This window comes from Mustela nigripes, chromosome 3 (assembly GCF_022355385.1).
Source record: "Mustela nigripes isolate SB6536 chromosome 3, MUSNIG.SB6536, whole genome shotgun sequence".
Classification (NCBI taxonomy): Eukaryota; Metazoa; Chordata; class Mammalia; order Carnivora; family Mustelidae; genus Mustela; species Mustela nigripes.
Genome location: NC_081559.1, coordinates 194,229,073 through 194,245,856, shown reverse-complemented (window position 1 = coordinate 194,245,856; position 16,784 = coordinate 194,229,073). Strand labels below are relative to the sequence as shown.

The window sequence follows — 16,784 nt, the reverse complement described above, 5'->3', positions numbered from 1 at the left end:
CGGGAAAACCACCTAGCCTTGGGCTTCCTTTAGCAGAGGGCAGTTTTCAGTTGTGAGTCCGTTGTCAGCAGTGGACATGAGGCGCTCAGGTTTTCTATTTCGTCCTGGTTGCATTTGGTAATGTGTTTATTTAAGTTGACTCTATTGGCACTAAATTGTTTGCACTATTTTATTATCCTTTTAATGTGTATAGAATCACAGCTGGCATTCATTTTCAATATTGGTAATTTCTTTTTTTCGATCAGTCTAACTTAAAGGTTGGTGACATTTACTGATATTTTCAAGAATTAGACTTTGTTTTTCTCTATCCACTTTCAATTTAGTAATTCCTAATTTTGCCTTTCTTCTGAAATGTCCTTCCTTCTTACCCAACTCCTGGCCTTCCAGATGTGATAGTCTTCGGTATCTCCATATTCCCTAGGATACTGCTCTATACCATAGAGCAGTTTATCTAAAGATGTCCCCAGGCTTGTGTCTTGAGCTCAACTTGAGTTCCCGTAGGTGGTGTAGTACCTTCTGCCATCTTCCTTTACACAGAGTAGACGTTTGCTTAGGGTCAGGGGGTGAGCGGGTAGATGGATGCATGGATGCTCTTCAGAGCAGTGTGCAAAAATGGCAAGAGAGCAGGCTGCGTAGCCATGTGGCTCTGCATTTAAATCCCTGATATGCTGCTTTCTGGGCATGTGGCCCCGGCTCTTCTCCTAATAGTCCCGAGCCTTGCCTATGCAAACAGGACTTTCCTTGTAGGACTCTCAAGTACGTTGGCGCCAGTGTGAATAGTCTTATCATGGTATTTGGTACCTAGTAGGTGCTCAATAAAAGGTAGCCACTGAAAGACCTTTTATTTTAGCTCACATAATAAGTTGTATGCCCAGAAAATTTTTTTCTTTAGCTTCTTACCCGTTACTGATTTCTCAAATAGTATTTTTTCCAGGTAAGGACCACAGCATACTCTGAGAAGGGAAAGTCTTAGGGTAACAGTAACACATTGCTTCTCATTATTTTGTGATTGAAAAAAAAGTTGGAGCATCCTGTGTCTTTTACCTTACCAACCCACTTTCTGGTTTTATTAAAATATTCTAATTTTATATTGCCAAGGAGTGTTTTTTGTTTTTTTTTTTAAGGAAGGAAGAAAGGCAGTAATACTCAACAATTATACAAAATCTTTAATTTGCTTGATATTTATAAATTATCTTCCCTGTAATCCTGTCTTTTTCTTGGTTCTTTACAGAGCAAAAGACCTAGAAAGAAAATAGAAACACAGACTATTTCTTCTTTGTTTTATAATGCTTGTGTATCCCCATGAATTTTTTGCTGCCTTCCTAGGTGATTTCTACTACATCACTCCCTGGATGTGACGCTTAAGTTTACCTTAAATAAAAACAAAGTCCGTGTGACATTTGTGTACTTCATGGAGTTGAGCATTTCAGGGCCGTTACTCAGAATGTTTGTTTCCCTGACCACCATGCCTGCAATCTGTGAAAACCACCATGTATATGTTGTTTGTTGGGTGGGCTTTCTGGGTTAGTGACTTAGTTCAGGCATCTGTTAGCTCTCTCCATGTTTACTGAGCTTTCTGAGACCCGGGGCCACACCCGACTCGTCTCATTTTAAGCACAGAACCTGGCGCTCAGAGAGTACCCAGAAGTGTCTGAAAGGATGAATGAGTAAAATAGACCAAACAAATAGAAATCAGTTGTATTCAGGAAGCTGTTACAGGAAAGCTTCTTGGGGGGGGGGTCCTGGGGGCACCTGACCTGCCTTCAGGTCAGGGTCCTGGGGTTTTAGGATCCAGCCCAGCGTCGGACTCCCTACTCAGGGTGGGGGAGTCTGCTTCTCCTGCTCCCTCTCCCCTGACTTGTGCGTGCTCTCTCTCTTGCTCTCTCTCAAATAAGTAAACAAATAAAAATTAAAAAGAAAGGCTTATTGGCTTATTGGGATGTGTGTGTACGGGGGTCTTGTCATTTGCTGATGATGAGGGATTTTTCAAAAAGCATAAGAAACATTCACATGAAGCCAGCAATCCTTTTGGGTTGATAGAGCAGTACTTTCTGCTACCGAGAAAGGATTTGGGATTTGGGTGAGTCCAAAATATGATCTTTGGGTATTAAAAAATATTCTGTATTTTCTTGAGCCTTTTAAGTGAGGAAGTGTAGGCATCCTCTTGTATAAGACATGGATTTATTTCATGTTTATGTGGGTGGAGAGAATCAGTGGAGGCGTCCTGGTGGTACAGAAGTTGAAGGGCACCTATAAACCTCTAGGTGTGAAAGACACCTTGAAGAAGAGGGGTGGGAAGTGTGCTTTTAAAATGACAGCTTTTAAAATGTCCTTGAGCGGACGTTTCTCCAAAGCCAATAACAAAGGGCCCATCAGCGCGTGAGAAGATGCTTGGTATCACTAGTCATTAGGAAAATGTGCCTCAAAACCAAAAAGAGATCCCACTTCACACCCCTTAGGAGAGTTCTTACAAAAAAAAACCTAAGAGACAGAAAATAACAGATGTTGACAAGGATCGGAGAAACTAGAACCCGTAGGCACTGTCGGTGGGGACAGAAGATGTAGCAGCCGTGGAAAACGGCACAGTGATCCCCACGACGATTAAATGTACGTACATAAGTGAGGACGCAGAGGGCCGAGAGTGCATCTCAGGACCGCTGTCTCCCCGTGTTCGTGGCCGTGTCGTCCACGGCAGCTGAAGGGTCAGAGAAACCCAGGTGTCCCTCAGCAGATCCGTAAACACGATGTGGCCTGTATGGGCCGGGGCGTGTTCTCCAGCTTTAAAAACAGACCTTCTGACACCCGTTACACCACGTGCGACCCTTGAAGACATGAAACTGATAGAAACAAACCAGTCCCAAAAGGACAAAAGCTAGGACACTTTTTACATGAGGTTCCGAGAGTCTTCTCATTCGTAGGCACAGAGCGTGGCGGTATCCAGGCCTAGGGGAGGATGGGGGTGGGGGCAGGTTAGCGTTTCTTGGGGATGGAGTTTGGGTTTGGGAAAATGAGGAAAAATTCTGCCTGCAGACGGAGAGCAGTGATGGTTGCCCAGCTGTGTGGGTGTGCATGCCACACAGCTGTATGCTTGGCAGTGGTCGAAAGGGCCCTTTTTATTATATATACATATAATGGTGATAGAAAATGGGGAGGGGGGAGGAATAGCCCTAAAATCCACTTCCGGTTTCTTCCCATTTTAAGCCATGTTGTGTCCGGGTGTGAGACGGCGAGGCTCCAGCGGGAGAAAGGATGTCTCGGAGTTGAGTCTCTTTGCTCTGCTGCTACATTTTCTCATCAGATCTGCGCTGAGCTGGGTGTTCCTTATTGTCCCCGTGTCACAGTGGGGCCGTGGGCTGGGCACGGAGGGGAGGCATGGCCAGGATCTCGGGGAGCCAGAGGGCTGCCCTGAGCCTAACCCCCACACCCGCTGCCCGCACCCGCGCCCCGCACACGCTCCGTGCTGCCCCGCAAGTCTCTGCAGTCTCTCGGGAGGGTTGCTGTCCTCCCTCGGGTGCCCCGTCACTGATGGCAGGCCCATAGAGGGTGTGTTCTTCATTTTAAAAAAGTCTGTAGCTGGGGCTGCTTCTCCTCTGGGAGGAAGAAATAGGTCAATGAAAGCACAGACCAAAGGCCAAACATCGTCTTACCAGGAAGGTTTATGGGAATAGGCTCTTGAACCTGCAGCGGAAGGCAGGTAGCTCCTCCTCCTATCCTTCTGGAAGCTTGGCTTCCCTTTGCTCTTCCCAGGTGATGGGATACGCACGCCTTACCGGGAGCACGTGGCTTTGCAGCCCTGGCTGGCCGTCGTCCGTGCCGCCCCCGTTTCTCTGGGCTCTGTGTGCTCTGACTTCCACGAGCGTCGTCCGTGCTCAGCTGAGGGCCAGACACGCTACTTTCTCATGCCCTTGCCCACGGCTCGGCCACGGCAGTGGGCGTTCTCCTGGTCCTCCGGGAGGTCTGCCTGCTCTGGATTGCCGTGACTCTGCCTCTCGTCTCTTGCCGCCGGTGCTCCCTAATCCGCGGTCATGAAGGTCGGCTTGTTTTCTCCTTACAGTTTACCAGGAAGCTTTTGACAGAGAGAACCAGATGGGGAATACTCAGTTTTGCTGGCCACAAATGGTCCATGTCGTCCGTTTATTTGGCATTGCTGTTGCTTTGCAACCTTTGCAAGCTCTAAAAAGTGCTCCCAGGCCCGTAAGACCGGCTGCGGGCCACATGCGGCTCCCGGGCAGACTTTCCTGATGCCTGTGTTGGGGGCTCGCTGTGGAAGGCAGAGTCACTCTGGCATGCAGTTGAGCTGGGATTGAGATTCTGGTTGCTATAGTTACGTGGGTGCACCACAGGCTCCAGAATTCCTCGGGTGTTGTCTTGTATGGGGGAGTGGGGGAGCAAAGTAGGGGCTGCCGAGTGCCAGGCGTTTTCCCAGCACGGACCGCCCGCATCCTCTGCCCCCCTGCAGGCCGGCACCCCCAGTGGGCTCTTTCCACACCTTTGCTCCTTCCCCGCTGGTACCGGTGGCGGGAGCAGACAGGCCTCCCTGCTGTCCTCGTCCCGCACTGGGCGCCTGGGTCCGCCGGGTCGGCTCCGTTGGCGCCCCTGCCCCTCCCGCACATAGCGGCCGTCTCCACCGAATATCTGGCGGCGATATTCATCCGTGGCTGAATGGGTTTTCCAGCCCGGCTCAGTGGTGGGAGACCCCCAACAGCGCTGGGGTGGGATTCTGGCTCTCTCGAGCTCCAGCCCTTCGCCCCGCTAGAACGGGTATTTATCTCTGCCTCGGCATTGGCGGCTCGTCCTCCAGAAGCTTAGGGTTTCGCCTCGAAGGAGAAAGAGGGGTCTGATTGGGTATGAGAGGGGAGTGTGGGGCTGGGGCTGGGTTTTGGTTTCTTAATCTTCCTTTAGTGGCCGCTCACCCCCTTCCTCTGTGCCTGGGCTACTGCGGGGCTCCTCCGTTCTCCTGCACCCTGGCCCGTCCTCCGTGTCTCTGCCCAGGGAGGCCCACGGCGAAGAGCCTGCAGGGGTGGGAACTTGTTCTTGTTTGGGCTCCCACGAGGTCTTAGCCATTAGGAGAGCCTTCACTCAGCCTCGAGCAATTCGTTACCCTTGAGCCGGCCCATATGGTGGCAGGCTCTACGCTTGCTCACCAGGTGTCCCTGCCCTTCCCTTCTAGAAGGGCCTTGTACCTCCTTGGTCTTTTGGCTCCGTGGTTGCCCCATGACCCCATCTCTTGCAGGGTTCAAGGAAGTTTCACGGGTTTGTAGCTTGTCGGCTTTACTGACTGTTGGCCTGGGAGCCATACTCTACCGCTCAGAGACAAGCGCCCCCTCCCGCACCCCCCTCATGTTTAAGGGACGCTGACGGGCGGGTGTTTTTCTCTCTCAGATGCTCTATGCACCGCAGAAGACTTGGAGAGCCCTTTCCATTTGTGTGTCTGGGACATGTTAGCGTAGACACGGGGCCATCGGGAGGACGGCACGGGCGCCGGCTAGCAGAGCGGCCCAGCAGGTTCTCCCCAGCCTTACTGAAGTGAAGCCTGCCTCCTGGGAGAACGCTGATCCGATTGTTAACGTATCATCTTTTTTCCATCATTTTAGACCCTGGAAGCTATCCTGAATTTCAAGTACTCTGGAGGGCCGGGCCACGTGGAAGGATATTACAGGAACCTCTCCCTGGGGCTGCACGTGGAGGCCGAGCCGTCTGTTTTCTTCACCCGAGTCAGCACTCTGCCGGCAACCAGGTAAACGGAGCTCGGCTCCATCGGCCTTTCTGTAGCCTCTGGCAGTACTGCCTCTGGAGTTCTGGCCTCTGTTGGTCTCGGTGCCGGCGCTAGTCAAATCCAAACCATCGCGCCCCGTTGCTCAGCCGTCCTGGCAGTGGGTTCTGCGTGAGGAAAGCAGGCGTCACACAGAAGTGCCTGTGAGTGGTTGGGCTCTCCGCCTTCTCAGATGGCCTCACGGTGATGGTAGGGCTGCAGCGTGCGGCCTGTGCTTGTCGTTGTATGGGGCGCGTTCCCCACGCATTGCCCTGAGCCGCCCTGGCTTCTTTCCGGTTCAGTCTCCTGTTGGTAGGGGGTTCGGCAGCTAGCCCCATGTTCCGGGCACTCCTGGGGGAGTCCTACGTCTTTTTCTGTCTCACTGCTGGCATCCCAGTAAAACTGGGCCCCTCCAGGTTGTCCAGCATCTCGGCATCTCCGTGCGTGGAGCTCCCCGCCATCTGGAGCACTGGCCGCTTTCTGCCCAGGGAGCCCTTTTTACACCGAAGTTTTCTCTCCTACTTACTTCTCTAGGCCTAATCTTCTTTCGGGGAAGAGAAATCAGACAGAGTATATACTCCAAACCCCGAAGTGGCCAGAGGTCCTAGAGGCGTTTTTCTGGAAGGTGGGAAAAGGCCAGTTTCCCATCTCCAGCTTAGACTTAGGCTGAGCTGGGAGTGATGAGGTCCGAACACAGTGGAGGGTATTCCTGCTGCTCAGATGCTCGAGCCCACGGCCAGCAGCGTGTGGACAGCAGGTGCTGGTTAGCACGGGGTACTCGTCTGTCTTCGTGTCCAGGGGCGCCTTTCCTACGGGCTCAGGACGCAATGGGATAGTGCTGTTTATTCCTAGCAGAGTTGAGGCAGCAGCGGTGACCAGCCCCTCTGGTCTCCAGCTGGGGAAAGAGCATCACTGGCGGCAGCTCCTCCTCTCCAGTGGTTCCTGTCCTCCCCAGGGTAAGACAGACGGGTGTTGCTGCCCCTGTTAAGGTTGATAGAAAACTCCCTTTAAAGTGATACAGCCCCAAATAAGAAGTGTAGTTTTAGTTTATAGGAAAGACTATTTTTCTTCCCAGCCATTGGAGAACGGCTTCACAAGAATTAATGGCTTAGCTCGGGCTTTTTAGCATTACATTTCATCATCTGTCACTTTTTCAGTCCGTGGAGTAATAGCCTTTCTTGCCGAGGCTCGCCTCTGTTTTGAATTTGTTGTATAAAGCATCAAAGCGCTTGGCCCAGGGGGAGCTGTGGCCAAGACTGCTGCCAGACGCTGTTCCTGCTCCAGTGTCTCCGGCCCTTCCTGCGCGTTAGGGCTGCTCTGTGATGTACCTGCCACGCTTCCCTCGCATCCCCGCACCGCCTGCTGCTGCTGCTCATATAAATAGTTCCTGGAAGCAGCACAAGTTGTCACTGAGTTGGGTTTGTTCCCCACTCTGGATGTCCAGCTTGCACGTCATGGCCCCTGCTGCTCTAAGTGACAATTTAAGATGAGAACAATGGCCCCACGTGGAATGGAGCGGACACACACTTGCAAGAGCCGGTGGTTAGCACAGGGCTGCTTGCCTCCCGAATCCGCACCTGCTGAGCCAACCCTTTCCTGTTGGCTTGCATGGTCGTCTTCCTGCTCTTGGGATGGAGACTGGATTTCTCCTAATCCTTCCTTTCCACCCCTGCCAAACCTAGTCCTCTCCAGATCCTGTGCGTTGAGCCTCTGAAAGGTCTCCAGATCGTCCCCTGCCTTCCATTGCACATCTTTCTCTTAAACCCTTACTCTGGTTTTGCTCCCACATCAACCTGTAATTACAGATGTTTCCACCTCACTGTCTGGCTTAAAGACTTTCCCAGTGCTTAGGAGATAAAGTTTGAGGTCGCTACTGTGATATTGAGGGTACTGAAAAATTTGACCCAGACCTTCCTCTGGAGCTCCAGTTCTGTTTATCCCCCAGTTCTCCCAACATCAAGTGGAGACTCTCCGGCGGTATGTCAGGACAGTTTCCTACAATGTGCCTTTGCATACATCCTTTTCTAAAACTCTTCTTAAACTATCATTCTTTTACTTAACCTTCTGGAAAATGTTTGTTGGCCATTAATGATCTGTGTCATCATTTTTTGTTAAATTTTCCTGAATATAACTATACAGAGTGGGTTGGTCCTTCTCTGGAAGTACTTCTATACTTCTAATAAAGTACTTACCAGACTGTGCACCTTTAAACCATCACCTTCAGTGTCTCATTTATTCTTAATATCAATACCTCCAATGTTTGACATGCTATATAAAGGGTTCAGTGGGGGTAAGAGATGGATAGAGCTTTGTCCTTGTGTTTCATCAGCCTGATAAAAGCTCATCAAGCAGGAATAATACCAAATGGAAACACGGGTCTATATTAAGGAATGTTGAATCCCAGAAATAGAAATAGCAAGTGAATAAATACCAAAGATTCTTCCCTTTGCTTAATTTCTTTAAGAGACTGTTGACTATTTAAAGAAAAAATAAGAGCATTTAATTTTGTAGTGCATATCATATATAGAAGTAAAACACTCAACAGGAAATAGCACAGAGAAATGGAGGGGAAATGGAGTAGAGGAGAAATGGTAGTTCTTACATGCTGTACGTTACCACATTCTAGCTTCAGCCATATCATAAGTTAAAGGCACATATTACACACCCTTCAGCAACCACATAAAGTGTGAATCGTCAGTCAGAAGACAGAAGATGGGTTACTAAAAATGCTTACTCAGAAAACCAGGCAAGAGGTGACAAGAAAGGAGTAAAGAATTAGGAATGTACAGTCAAATAGGAAACAGATAGCAATGTGGTTGACTTAAATCCAATGTACCAAGAATTATATTAAATGTAAATGGACTGAAGACTGTATTTAAAAGTGGAAGTTGTCAGATTGTATTAAAAAAAGGACTAGAGTCAATTACATGTTTCCTACCAGAAACTCAAAATTACATACAGTTGAAAAGCACAAAGATTGGGGGGAAGATATGCCACGCAAACAGTAATCATGAGAAAGTTGGCGTGGGTATGTGAATATCAAACAAGTAGATTTGTAGTAAAGGAGAAGAAGAGATAGGGTAATGTATATTGATAGATGGATCAAGTCATCACGAGTATGTAAGCCTAAATGCAAATGTACTTATAACTTCAAAATAAAACTGACATCTCAGGGAGAAATGGAAAATGCCACAATTACAGCTGAATATTTTGACCCCCGTATCTCAGTATTTGATAGACAAGCAGGCAGGAAACTAGCACAAATATAGGAGACATGCACAGTTCTGGTAAATAATCCCAGCTAACTGTTATTTATAGGATGCTAAATGCTTTTGTTAGAAAAGTTGAATGGTTCAAAACACAATACAGAGTAGTTATCATTGAAATAGAAAATGAAAAAAATATGTAAAGTCAATGCAACCAAAAGTTGATTCTTTGGGAAGATTAATAAAATTAATAAACCATAGTCAGGACAATCAGAATTAAAAAAGAAAGCACTATTACTAATACTGTGGATGAATCCTACAGATCATGTACACATTTAAAGAATAATAAAAAGTATTTTATGATAAATCATATTCCAATAAAATTTACCAATGGAAAATGCGTTAAATGACAAAAATTACTAAAGTTGACATGAGATGAAATAGAGTCCCTGACGTAGTCACATATCAGTTAGAGTTTAAAGTCTTAATTGACGTTAACTTGAGGCTCAGGTGATTTCACTATGAAATACATCAAGCTTTTAAGAAATAAGTAATACCATTTCTACAAAAATTCTTCCAGAAGTAGGAAGGGAGGGAATACTTCCAGTTCTCATTTTATGATGCTCTCTTCACCCTGATGCCAACCAAATCCAGGGAGAGACATTGTGAGAAAGTAAGTGCTGTGACCAGTGTGCATAACTGAAAAACCCAGAACCAAATGCTAGTAAGTCAGCTCCAGCAGTAGAAGAGAGAACACGGTGTGGACAATTCAGGTTTCATCCAGCAATTCAGGTTTCATTCCATGGTCCTTTGACCATGGAAAAATCAGTCCATGATGTTACTCTACCAACAGAATAAAGGCCAGAAATAAGATGTCAACTGATGGGAAAAGACCCCTCTGACAAAATTCAACACTTCTGATAGAAACTGTCTGTAAACAAGGCTTGGAGAACTTCTGCAACCTAGTCTAGGGTGTCTACAAACCCGTAAATTACATAGTTGATTCTGTACTTAATTATGAAGGCTAGCACTGTTTCTCTAGGCTAGCATCAGTCAAGGTAAGTATGTTTGCTCTTGCCAGTATAGTCATTACTTTTCTGCCAGTTCTATCTAATCAGAGCAACGAGATGAGAAAAGAATGAGCGCTGTAAACATTGGAAACGCTGAATAGTTATTGTTTGTTTGTGTGATACGTGTGATCATTTACATGTAGAGCTACCAGGAGATCTACCATGCCAAAGAGATTACCAGAACTAGTAAGTCAGGTTAGTCAGATTGTAGGATGATGCCATGTTATATTCAGAAACCAATTATAGATTTATGTATTAGCAATTAATTTGAACATGAAATTTTGAAAATATTTATATTGCAGCAACATATAACACATAAGGCTAAATCTTTGTACATATGATCTCTACCTTGAAAATGACAAAACACAGGTCAGGGAAATTAGCACTTAAAAAAATTGGAGCGGTATACCATGCTTATTGATTGGAAGAATCAATTTTTGCTAAGATACTAGTTTTCCCAAATTGATTATAAATTCAGTGCAATTTCAATCAAAATCCCAGCAGGGTTTTTTTAAAAATATTTTATTTATTTATTTGACACAGAGAGAGCGATCATAAATAGGCAGAGAGGCAGGCAGAGAGAGGAGGGGGAAGCAGGCTCCCGCTGAGCAGAGAGCCCAATGCAGGGCTCGATCCCAGGACCCTGAGACCATGACCTGAGCTGAAGGCAGAAGCTTAACCCACTGAGCCACCCAGGTGCCCCCCAGCAGGATTTTTTTTTTTTTTAGTGCAATTGACATGTTGTTTTAGAAATTATTTCAAAATGGAACAGGCTACTGCCAATGGACTAGACACAGCTTTTGACAAAAAAAGAAGTTGGAAGGTATAGGGTATGATTTTAAGACTTAATATAAAGTTAGAGTAATTAAGAGAGTGCTATTAGATAGACAAGGGGATTGATAGATCATACTAGGTACTCTAGAAATAGACTTTCTCATATACGATCAAATGCCTCTGTTTAAAGACTTACTTATTTGAGAGAGAGCACAGAGGGGAGGGGCAGAGGGAGAGTCCTGATCAGATTCCATGCTGAGCGTGGGGCCCATCATGGGCCTCGATCTCATGACCCTGAGATCAGGACCTGAGCCCAAAGCAAGATTCAGGTGCTTAACCAACTGTGACTGCCACGTACTCCTGATCAACTGACTTTTAGAAGGTATGAGTAGAACTTCTTATGGAATGAAAACATCTTTCAAGAAATCATGCTGGAAGAACTGAGTACACATCACACACAAAAACTCATTTGAGATAGATTCTAGATCTAAATGAAAAAAACTTTATAAACCTTTTAAAAGAAAAAGTAACAAAGTATCTTGGTAACTTTGGTGCAAAGATTTCTCAGATGGGATCAGAACCTACTAACCATAAAACAGAAAGCTGATTAAATGCATTTTATCGAAATTAAAAACTTTACGTCATCAAAAGGCAGGCTCCATGCTGGGAGAAAATGTGTGTTACACACGTGTGCAATAGAAGTCTTCTATCTGACGTACGTAATGAAGTCTTAAAAATAAACCCTAAGAGACAATGGGCTGAAGATTTGAACAGAGACTCACCAAGGAAGGTATACAGACGGCCCACGCTCACCTGAAAGTACTCCGCATCATTCATCATCGGGGAAGTGCGTGGTAAAACCACAATTCGATGCCACTGTCTACCCGGTAGCGCTGCCGAACTTAAGACTGACCACATCTGGTGCCGTTAAGAACGTGGAGGGGCAGGAGCCTTTGTAAATCACAGGAGAGTAGCACAGCACACGTGTCGTCTGGCCATTTCTCGCCAAGTGTGATGTCTGCCTACCCAGTGACCTTGCAGGGGCCTTGCTCAAGAAATATCAACATTTGTCTTCACAGAAAGACTCCTGTAAGAGTTTCCGTAACCGCTTTCTCTGTAGTAACCCCAAACTGGAAGCCGTTCCAGGTGCCAGTCAGCAGGGCACGTGTAACGCTGCAGTGCATCCTGTGCGGGGGGACATTCCTCCAACAAAGTGAGCCACTGGGACGCGCAGCAACACCAAATAAGCTCAAAATCGTGATGCCAACCGCTGCACAACCTCATTTATGCCTATTTCTAGTAGAGCAGGGAGCAGAAGTCTGGACCGTGGCGGGCTGCAGGCTGAGGGGGAGCAGGGCAGGAACGGACTTGCAGGGATAGGGTCGCTGTCCCGCTGTGCCTGGGACTTCCCAGGTTTTAGCTTAGAAATGCCCTTGCCCTGGGAGAGCCCTCGGTGCTGGGCAATCCCAAGCAGGTGGTTGCCCTAGAAGGAAGAACATCTTTTGAGTTGTTGAAGCCTTATGTATCTTGGCGGAGGTGAGGTTGCAGGATTGTAGCAAATGCGTACATGTATATGTAACTGGAGAGAACACCTGTTTTGTTTTGTTTTTGTCTTTATCTGGAGAAGGCTGGGAATACAGCCTAGGAGATGAAAGTGTCTTAATGGTTGAAGAATGAGTAGGGTTTTACCAGCCATTCCCTGGGAAGAATGGCAGAGGGTTGCTAACTGTTGTTTCTGTTTCCTTGGCCAGATTTTGAGGCCTGTGCAGCCCACAGTCTGATTACCAGTCCTGGGGCCTCAAAGCTTGGCACCCGTGGCTGTGGTAGGGCCACAGGAAACTTACGGAACGACTGAACGAGCGTAGGGAGTCCTTGATTTAATGGTTTGACTTAGGATTATTCAACCCTGAAATGGTGTGAGAGTGGTCTGAACTTAGTAGAAACTGTTCTTGGAAGTTGGAATTTGTTTTTCCCGGTCCAGTGATATGCAGGTACTTGCTTGTTATGCTGGGCAGTGGTGGGGAGCTGGGGCTCCCAGACAGCCAGTGATTACGAGGGTCAGTACCCTGCAGACTGAGAGCTGTTCTGCACACACACGGCCCTTCTGTTTGTGACTTCCAGCGCAGTATTCAGTAAATTACGTGAGACGTTATCAAATGGGCACTGTGAGATGTTTTTGCCGAACTGTGGACTAATGTCAGTGTTCTGAACACATATAAGGTAGGCCAGGCTCAGCTGTGATGCTCAGTAGGTTAGTGTATCAAATGCGTTTTGGCTTATGATATTTTCAGCCTGGGATGGGTTTATTAGGGTGTTAACTGCGTCATAACTGCAGATCTGAAGATGCAAAATACGAAGACTACACTTATTCCCTTGCCTCTGGTGTAAAAGGCATGACTTAAAAAAAAAATGATTTAAGCTCTTTTTTCCTTAGAGACCCATATAATTGCACGGCCTGGAACTTAGCAGAATTATCATGCATTTAACGCGGGCACTTGGTTTTTCAATATTTGCCCTTCATAGAATTTGATGCGACACGGTGTGTTGTTTTTCATCTTACTCCCAGATGAAGATTTCACTGTTAGCGTCTGTCATTTTCAAGTCAAGTGTCCCCAGAGATGGCTTATTTCAACACACTTGCGTTCTAAATAAGGTCCAGAGAGGGCATGCGGTTCACCCGGTTCCTCCCAGCGTGTGACATGGCTTCGGGGCCTCTGCAGCACACACAGCTGCGTGACCTCCAGTACCTGGAGCCTGGGCGGAGACTCCAGCTGCTCTTGGCGCAAAGGGAAGCCAAGCAGACATCGGAAGAGAACCGTCGCTGGCACAGACCGAGCCTACGCTACTCTACAGCCGAAACGCACAGGGATGGGAAGCTGTTGTGCTCCCTGGGTGGTTTCAGTGTCTGCTGCTGTCATGAACATTGATGACGTAGGCAGGTTTTCTCACTGGTGGTTTTCAAATGTTAGTGTTTTGGGAGAGAGAGGGAGGGATATTCTATTTACTCAGGGTCTGCTGTATTCTAGAGGGTCCTGGGTCTGGGGCTCAGTGCCCCATAAAGCCCAGAGAACCCTTTGTGGGGGGCATTGTGTCAGGAAGCGTGGCCATAGCCTGAGCCGACTGTCCACAGGGAGGAAGTGTGGGGTGCACTGGGGTCTCTGCCAGCTGGTCTCTGAACTCGGAGCGCTGGGCTCTTCATTCGGCCCCTTACCCCGCCATGTCCTTGGAGGTGGCCGGCTCTCCCAGGTCCGCCTCCTGCCCCGCCGAGCACTCAGCGCGGCCCTGCTCACCTCACCGGGCTGAGGGTACAAGCGCGTTAGGTCCTAGAGGACGCAGATGTGTTCTTGACAGCAAAGCACAGGAGGGCAGGTGGGGTTCCGTGGCTCTTCCCCACAGCCCCCCAAGGCTTTACATAGGTCTCAGCTGACTTCCATTTAAGAGGTCAGTTACGTTGAGATTCACAGAGTTGGCTGGTTTGTTGCCAGGACCAGACTGAAATGGATCAGGCAGCGCCGCTCCTGTCTCCGTGCCCAGCTTTCCTCCTGCCCGAGGAGCAATTTCTTTCTAGCCTGTTAAATAAATGATCCGATCTCCTACATTGCTCCTTGGAGCTGTGTGAAAAATACCGTCCCCTGAGCGGGGCGTGGGGTGTGATCATTATTACATTATTAATAGAAATCATGCCACTTGACACAGCACAGCACTTATCTGTGGCCATTTAGGAAAATTCCGTTTCCCCCCACGGGGTAAGATGGCTCAACTCTGTGGGGAACTTGTGCTCACAGACCCATGGTGTAGGCATTCTTAATGTTGGGTTGTATCATGGTAGGTCTTTCTCACCTTGCTACATTTATTTATTAAGTTGCTTTACGTTTAACCAGACTTTAGAATTTTAACAAGCCCCGGGATTCAGAAGGAAGCGTGCCCGTGTCTGATTTCAGATGTTGATGCCGTTGCTTATTTGCACTGTGGTCTTGAGCAAATCGTTTCTGTTGCTACCGAGATGACACCGATCTCGCAGCGTTGTGGTGAAGTTTTAAACGTGTCCATCAAGTGCTAACATAGTGCCTGTCTGGAGGCAGCGCGCCGCAAAACATGGTTGGCAATGTTCTTGCTTGTGTGTGCCCCTGCGGGTTCCAGCTCTGTGCCAGACTCTGGGGGTGAAGGGGTGAGTCGGGCCTGTGAACGCACACAGACTTGCTGCGACGGGCCCCACGGGCTTCCTTGGGGTGTCCCTCCTCTCAGCATGTTCGAGCGGCAGGTCCGTCTGCCTGTCCCCCACCTTACGGCCAGCTCTCTGAGGGCGAGCACTTGTGGATGTGCTGCTGTCTCGGCAGCATCTCTCCAGTACACCATTCAGTAAATGTCGCTGTGTGGATGGGAGCAGCACGTGGTGGAAGCCGGAGGAGAACAGTTGGACTTGGCTTCGGGGGTTACAGGAGACGTGACACTAGTTCTCGGGGGGCGGTGCAGACAGGACAGTGCCCGACCTCCCCTGTGACAGGGAGGGATTGGGGGGGGGGGGTGCGCACACCGAGAGGTGGGGTGGGCCACGGCCACTGCTGCTGGGGGTGTGTCTTAGCCTGGCTTGGCCCCACCCACCCAGCATGCCCCAGAGAGCGGCTGCGTCTTTCGTACACACGTCCTTGTGACCAGTTACCCCGAGGGAGCAGAAGGCTCGTTCCTCTTCCTCTCCTGAGCGACAGAAGGTGAGACGGTGTTTGCAGTTCCGTTGGTCTGATTCAGTCCCAGGTCAGGTTTCTTTTTTTTTTTTCAATTTATTTTGAAATAGTTACAGATTCCCAGGAAGTTGCAAAAAAATGTGCAGGGCGGTCCTGTGCAGCCCACACCCCCTTTCCCAGGAGGACAAAAAGTGTGTCTGTGGTTGGGAAATGTAGAAAATAAATACTGAAAAGAAGGACTTTAAGGGCCAAATTAAGACCCTTGTAATATTTACTGAACGTTCCAAGTTTTTTCTAACATCCAGGCAATAGCAAGGTATTTGATGTCAACGAGATGTAATAAGTGTGAGAGGACTGGTCCCCAGATAAAGGGCTCCTGGAGAGAGTATGTTCAGGGCTTGGCGCCGGGGTCCGTGCTCGCGGAGCCCGCTTCGACTTCAGCAGGGACGGCCCTGCTCCCTCTGGGGAGCTCCTGTCCTTCAGATGCTGCTCTCGGTCATTGCTTCCCATCTCACACCCTTCTGGAGGATGGCCAAGCCCAGGGAGGGGGACTCGCCTTCTTGCCCTATGGGAGGTGCAGGGGGCAGTCCAGCCAGGGAACCTATGCCGGTGGGCCACGAGACAGGGCGGCCCACCACTGCCTCGGTGACATCTCTTCGGCAGTCCCCCCAAGCTCGGGCTATGAGGCATGACCAGGGGGACAGGAGGAAGGCTGCCTTGCTTCTTGGAGAACCTGTCTGGCTGGGGTTGCCAGCCACACACAGCCCCCAGCCTCCAGGTGCATGGCCGTCAGCAGTCAGCATGTCGTCTAGCCCACCCCACACGGCGGCTTGCGTCCTCTGAAATGAGGAGCACACCTTCCGTTGTCTTTCCGACTTTTTTTTTTTTTTTAATTTTTTCAATTTATTTATTTTCAGAAAAACAGTATTCATTATTTTTTCACCACACCCAGTGCTCCATGCAATCCGTGCCCTCTATAATACCCACCACCTGGTACCCCAACCTCACACACCCCCGCCACTTCAAACCCCTCAGATTGTTTTTCAGAGTCCATAGTCTCTCATGGTTCATCTCCCCTTCCAATTTCCCCCAACTCCCTTCTCCTCTCTAACTTCCCATGTCCTCCATGCTATTTGTTATGCTCCACAAATAAGTGAAACCATATGATACTGGACTCTCTCTGCTTGACTTATTTCACTCAGCACAATCTCTTCCAGTCCCGTCCATGTTGCTACAAAAGTTGGGTATTCGTCCTTTCTGATGGAGACCTAATACTCCATAGTGTGTATGGACCACAGCT

The 16,784-nt window shown here is 48.4% G+C and overlaps 1 protein-coding gene across 1 annotated transcript in view; it reads left to right on the top strand.

The window, feature by feature from the left end:
* The window catches only part of TRAPPC9 (trafficking protein particle complex subunit 9), a 478,436-nt gene that overhangs the window by 296,946 nt on the left and 164,706 nt on the right, over positions 1 to 16,784 (top strand). Inside the window, exon 17 of the mRNA XM_059395212.1 lies at positions 5,595 to 5,737. Coding sequence (XP_059251195.1) covers positions 5,595 to 5,737 — 143 coding nt within the window. The remainder of the gene's footprint in view (positions 1 to 5,594; positions 5,738 to 16,784) is intronic.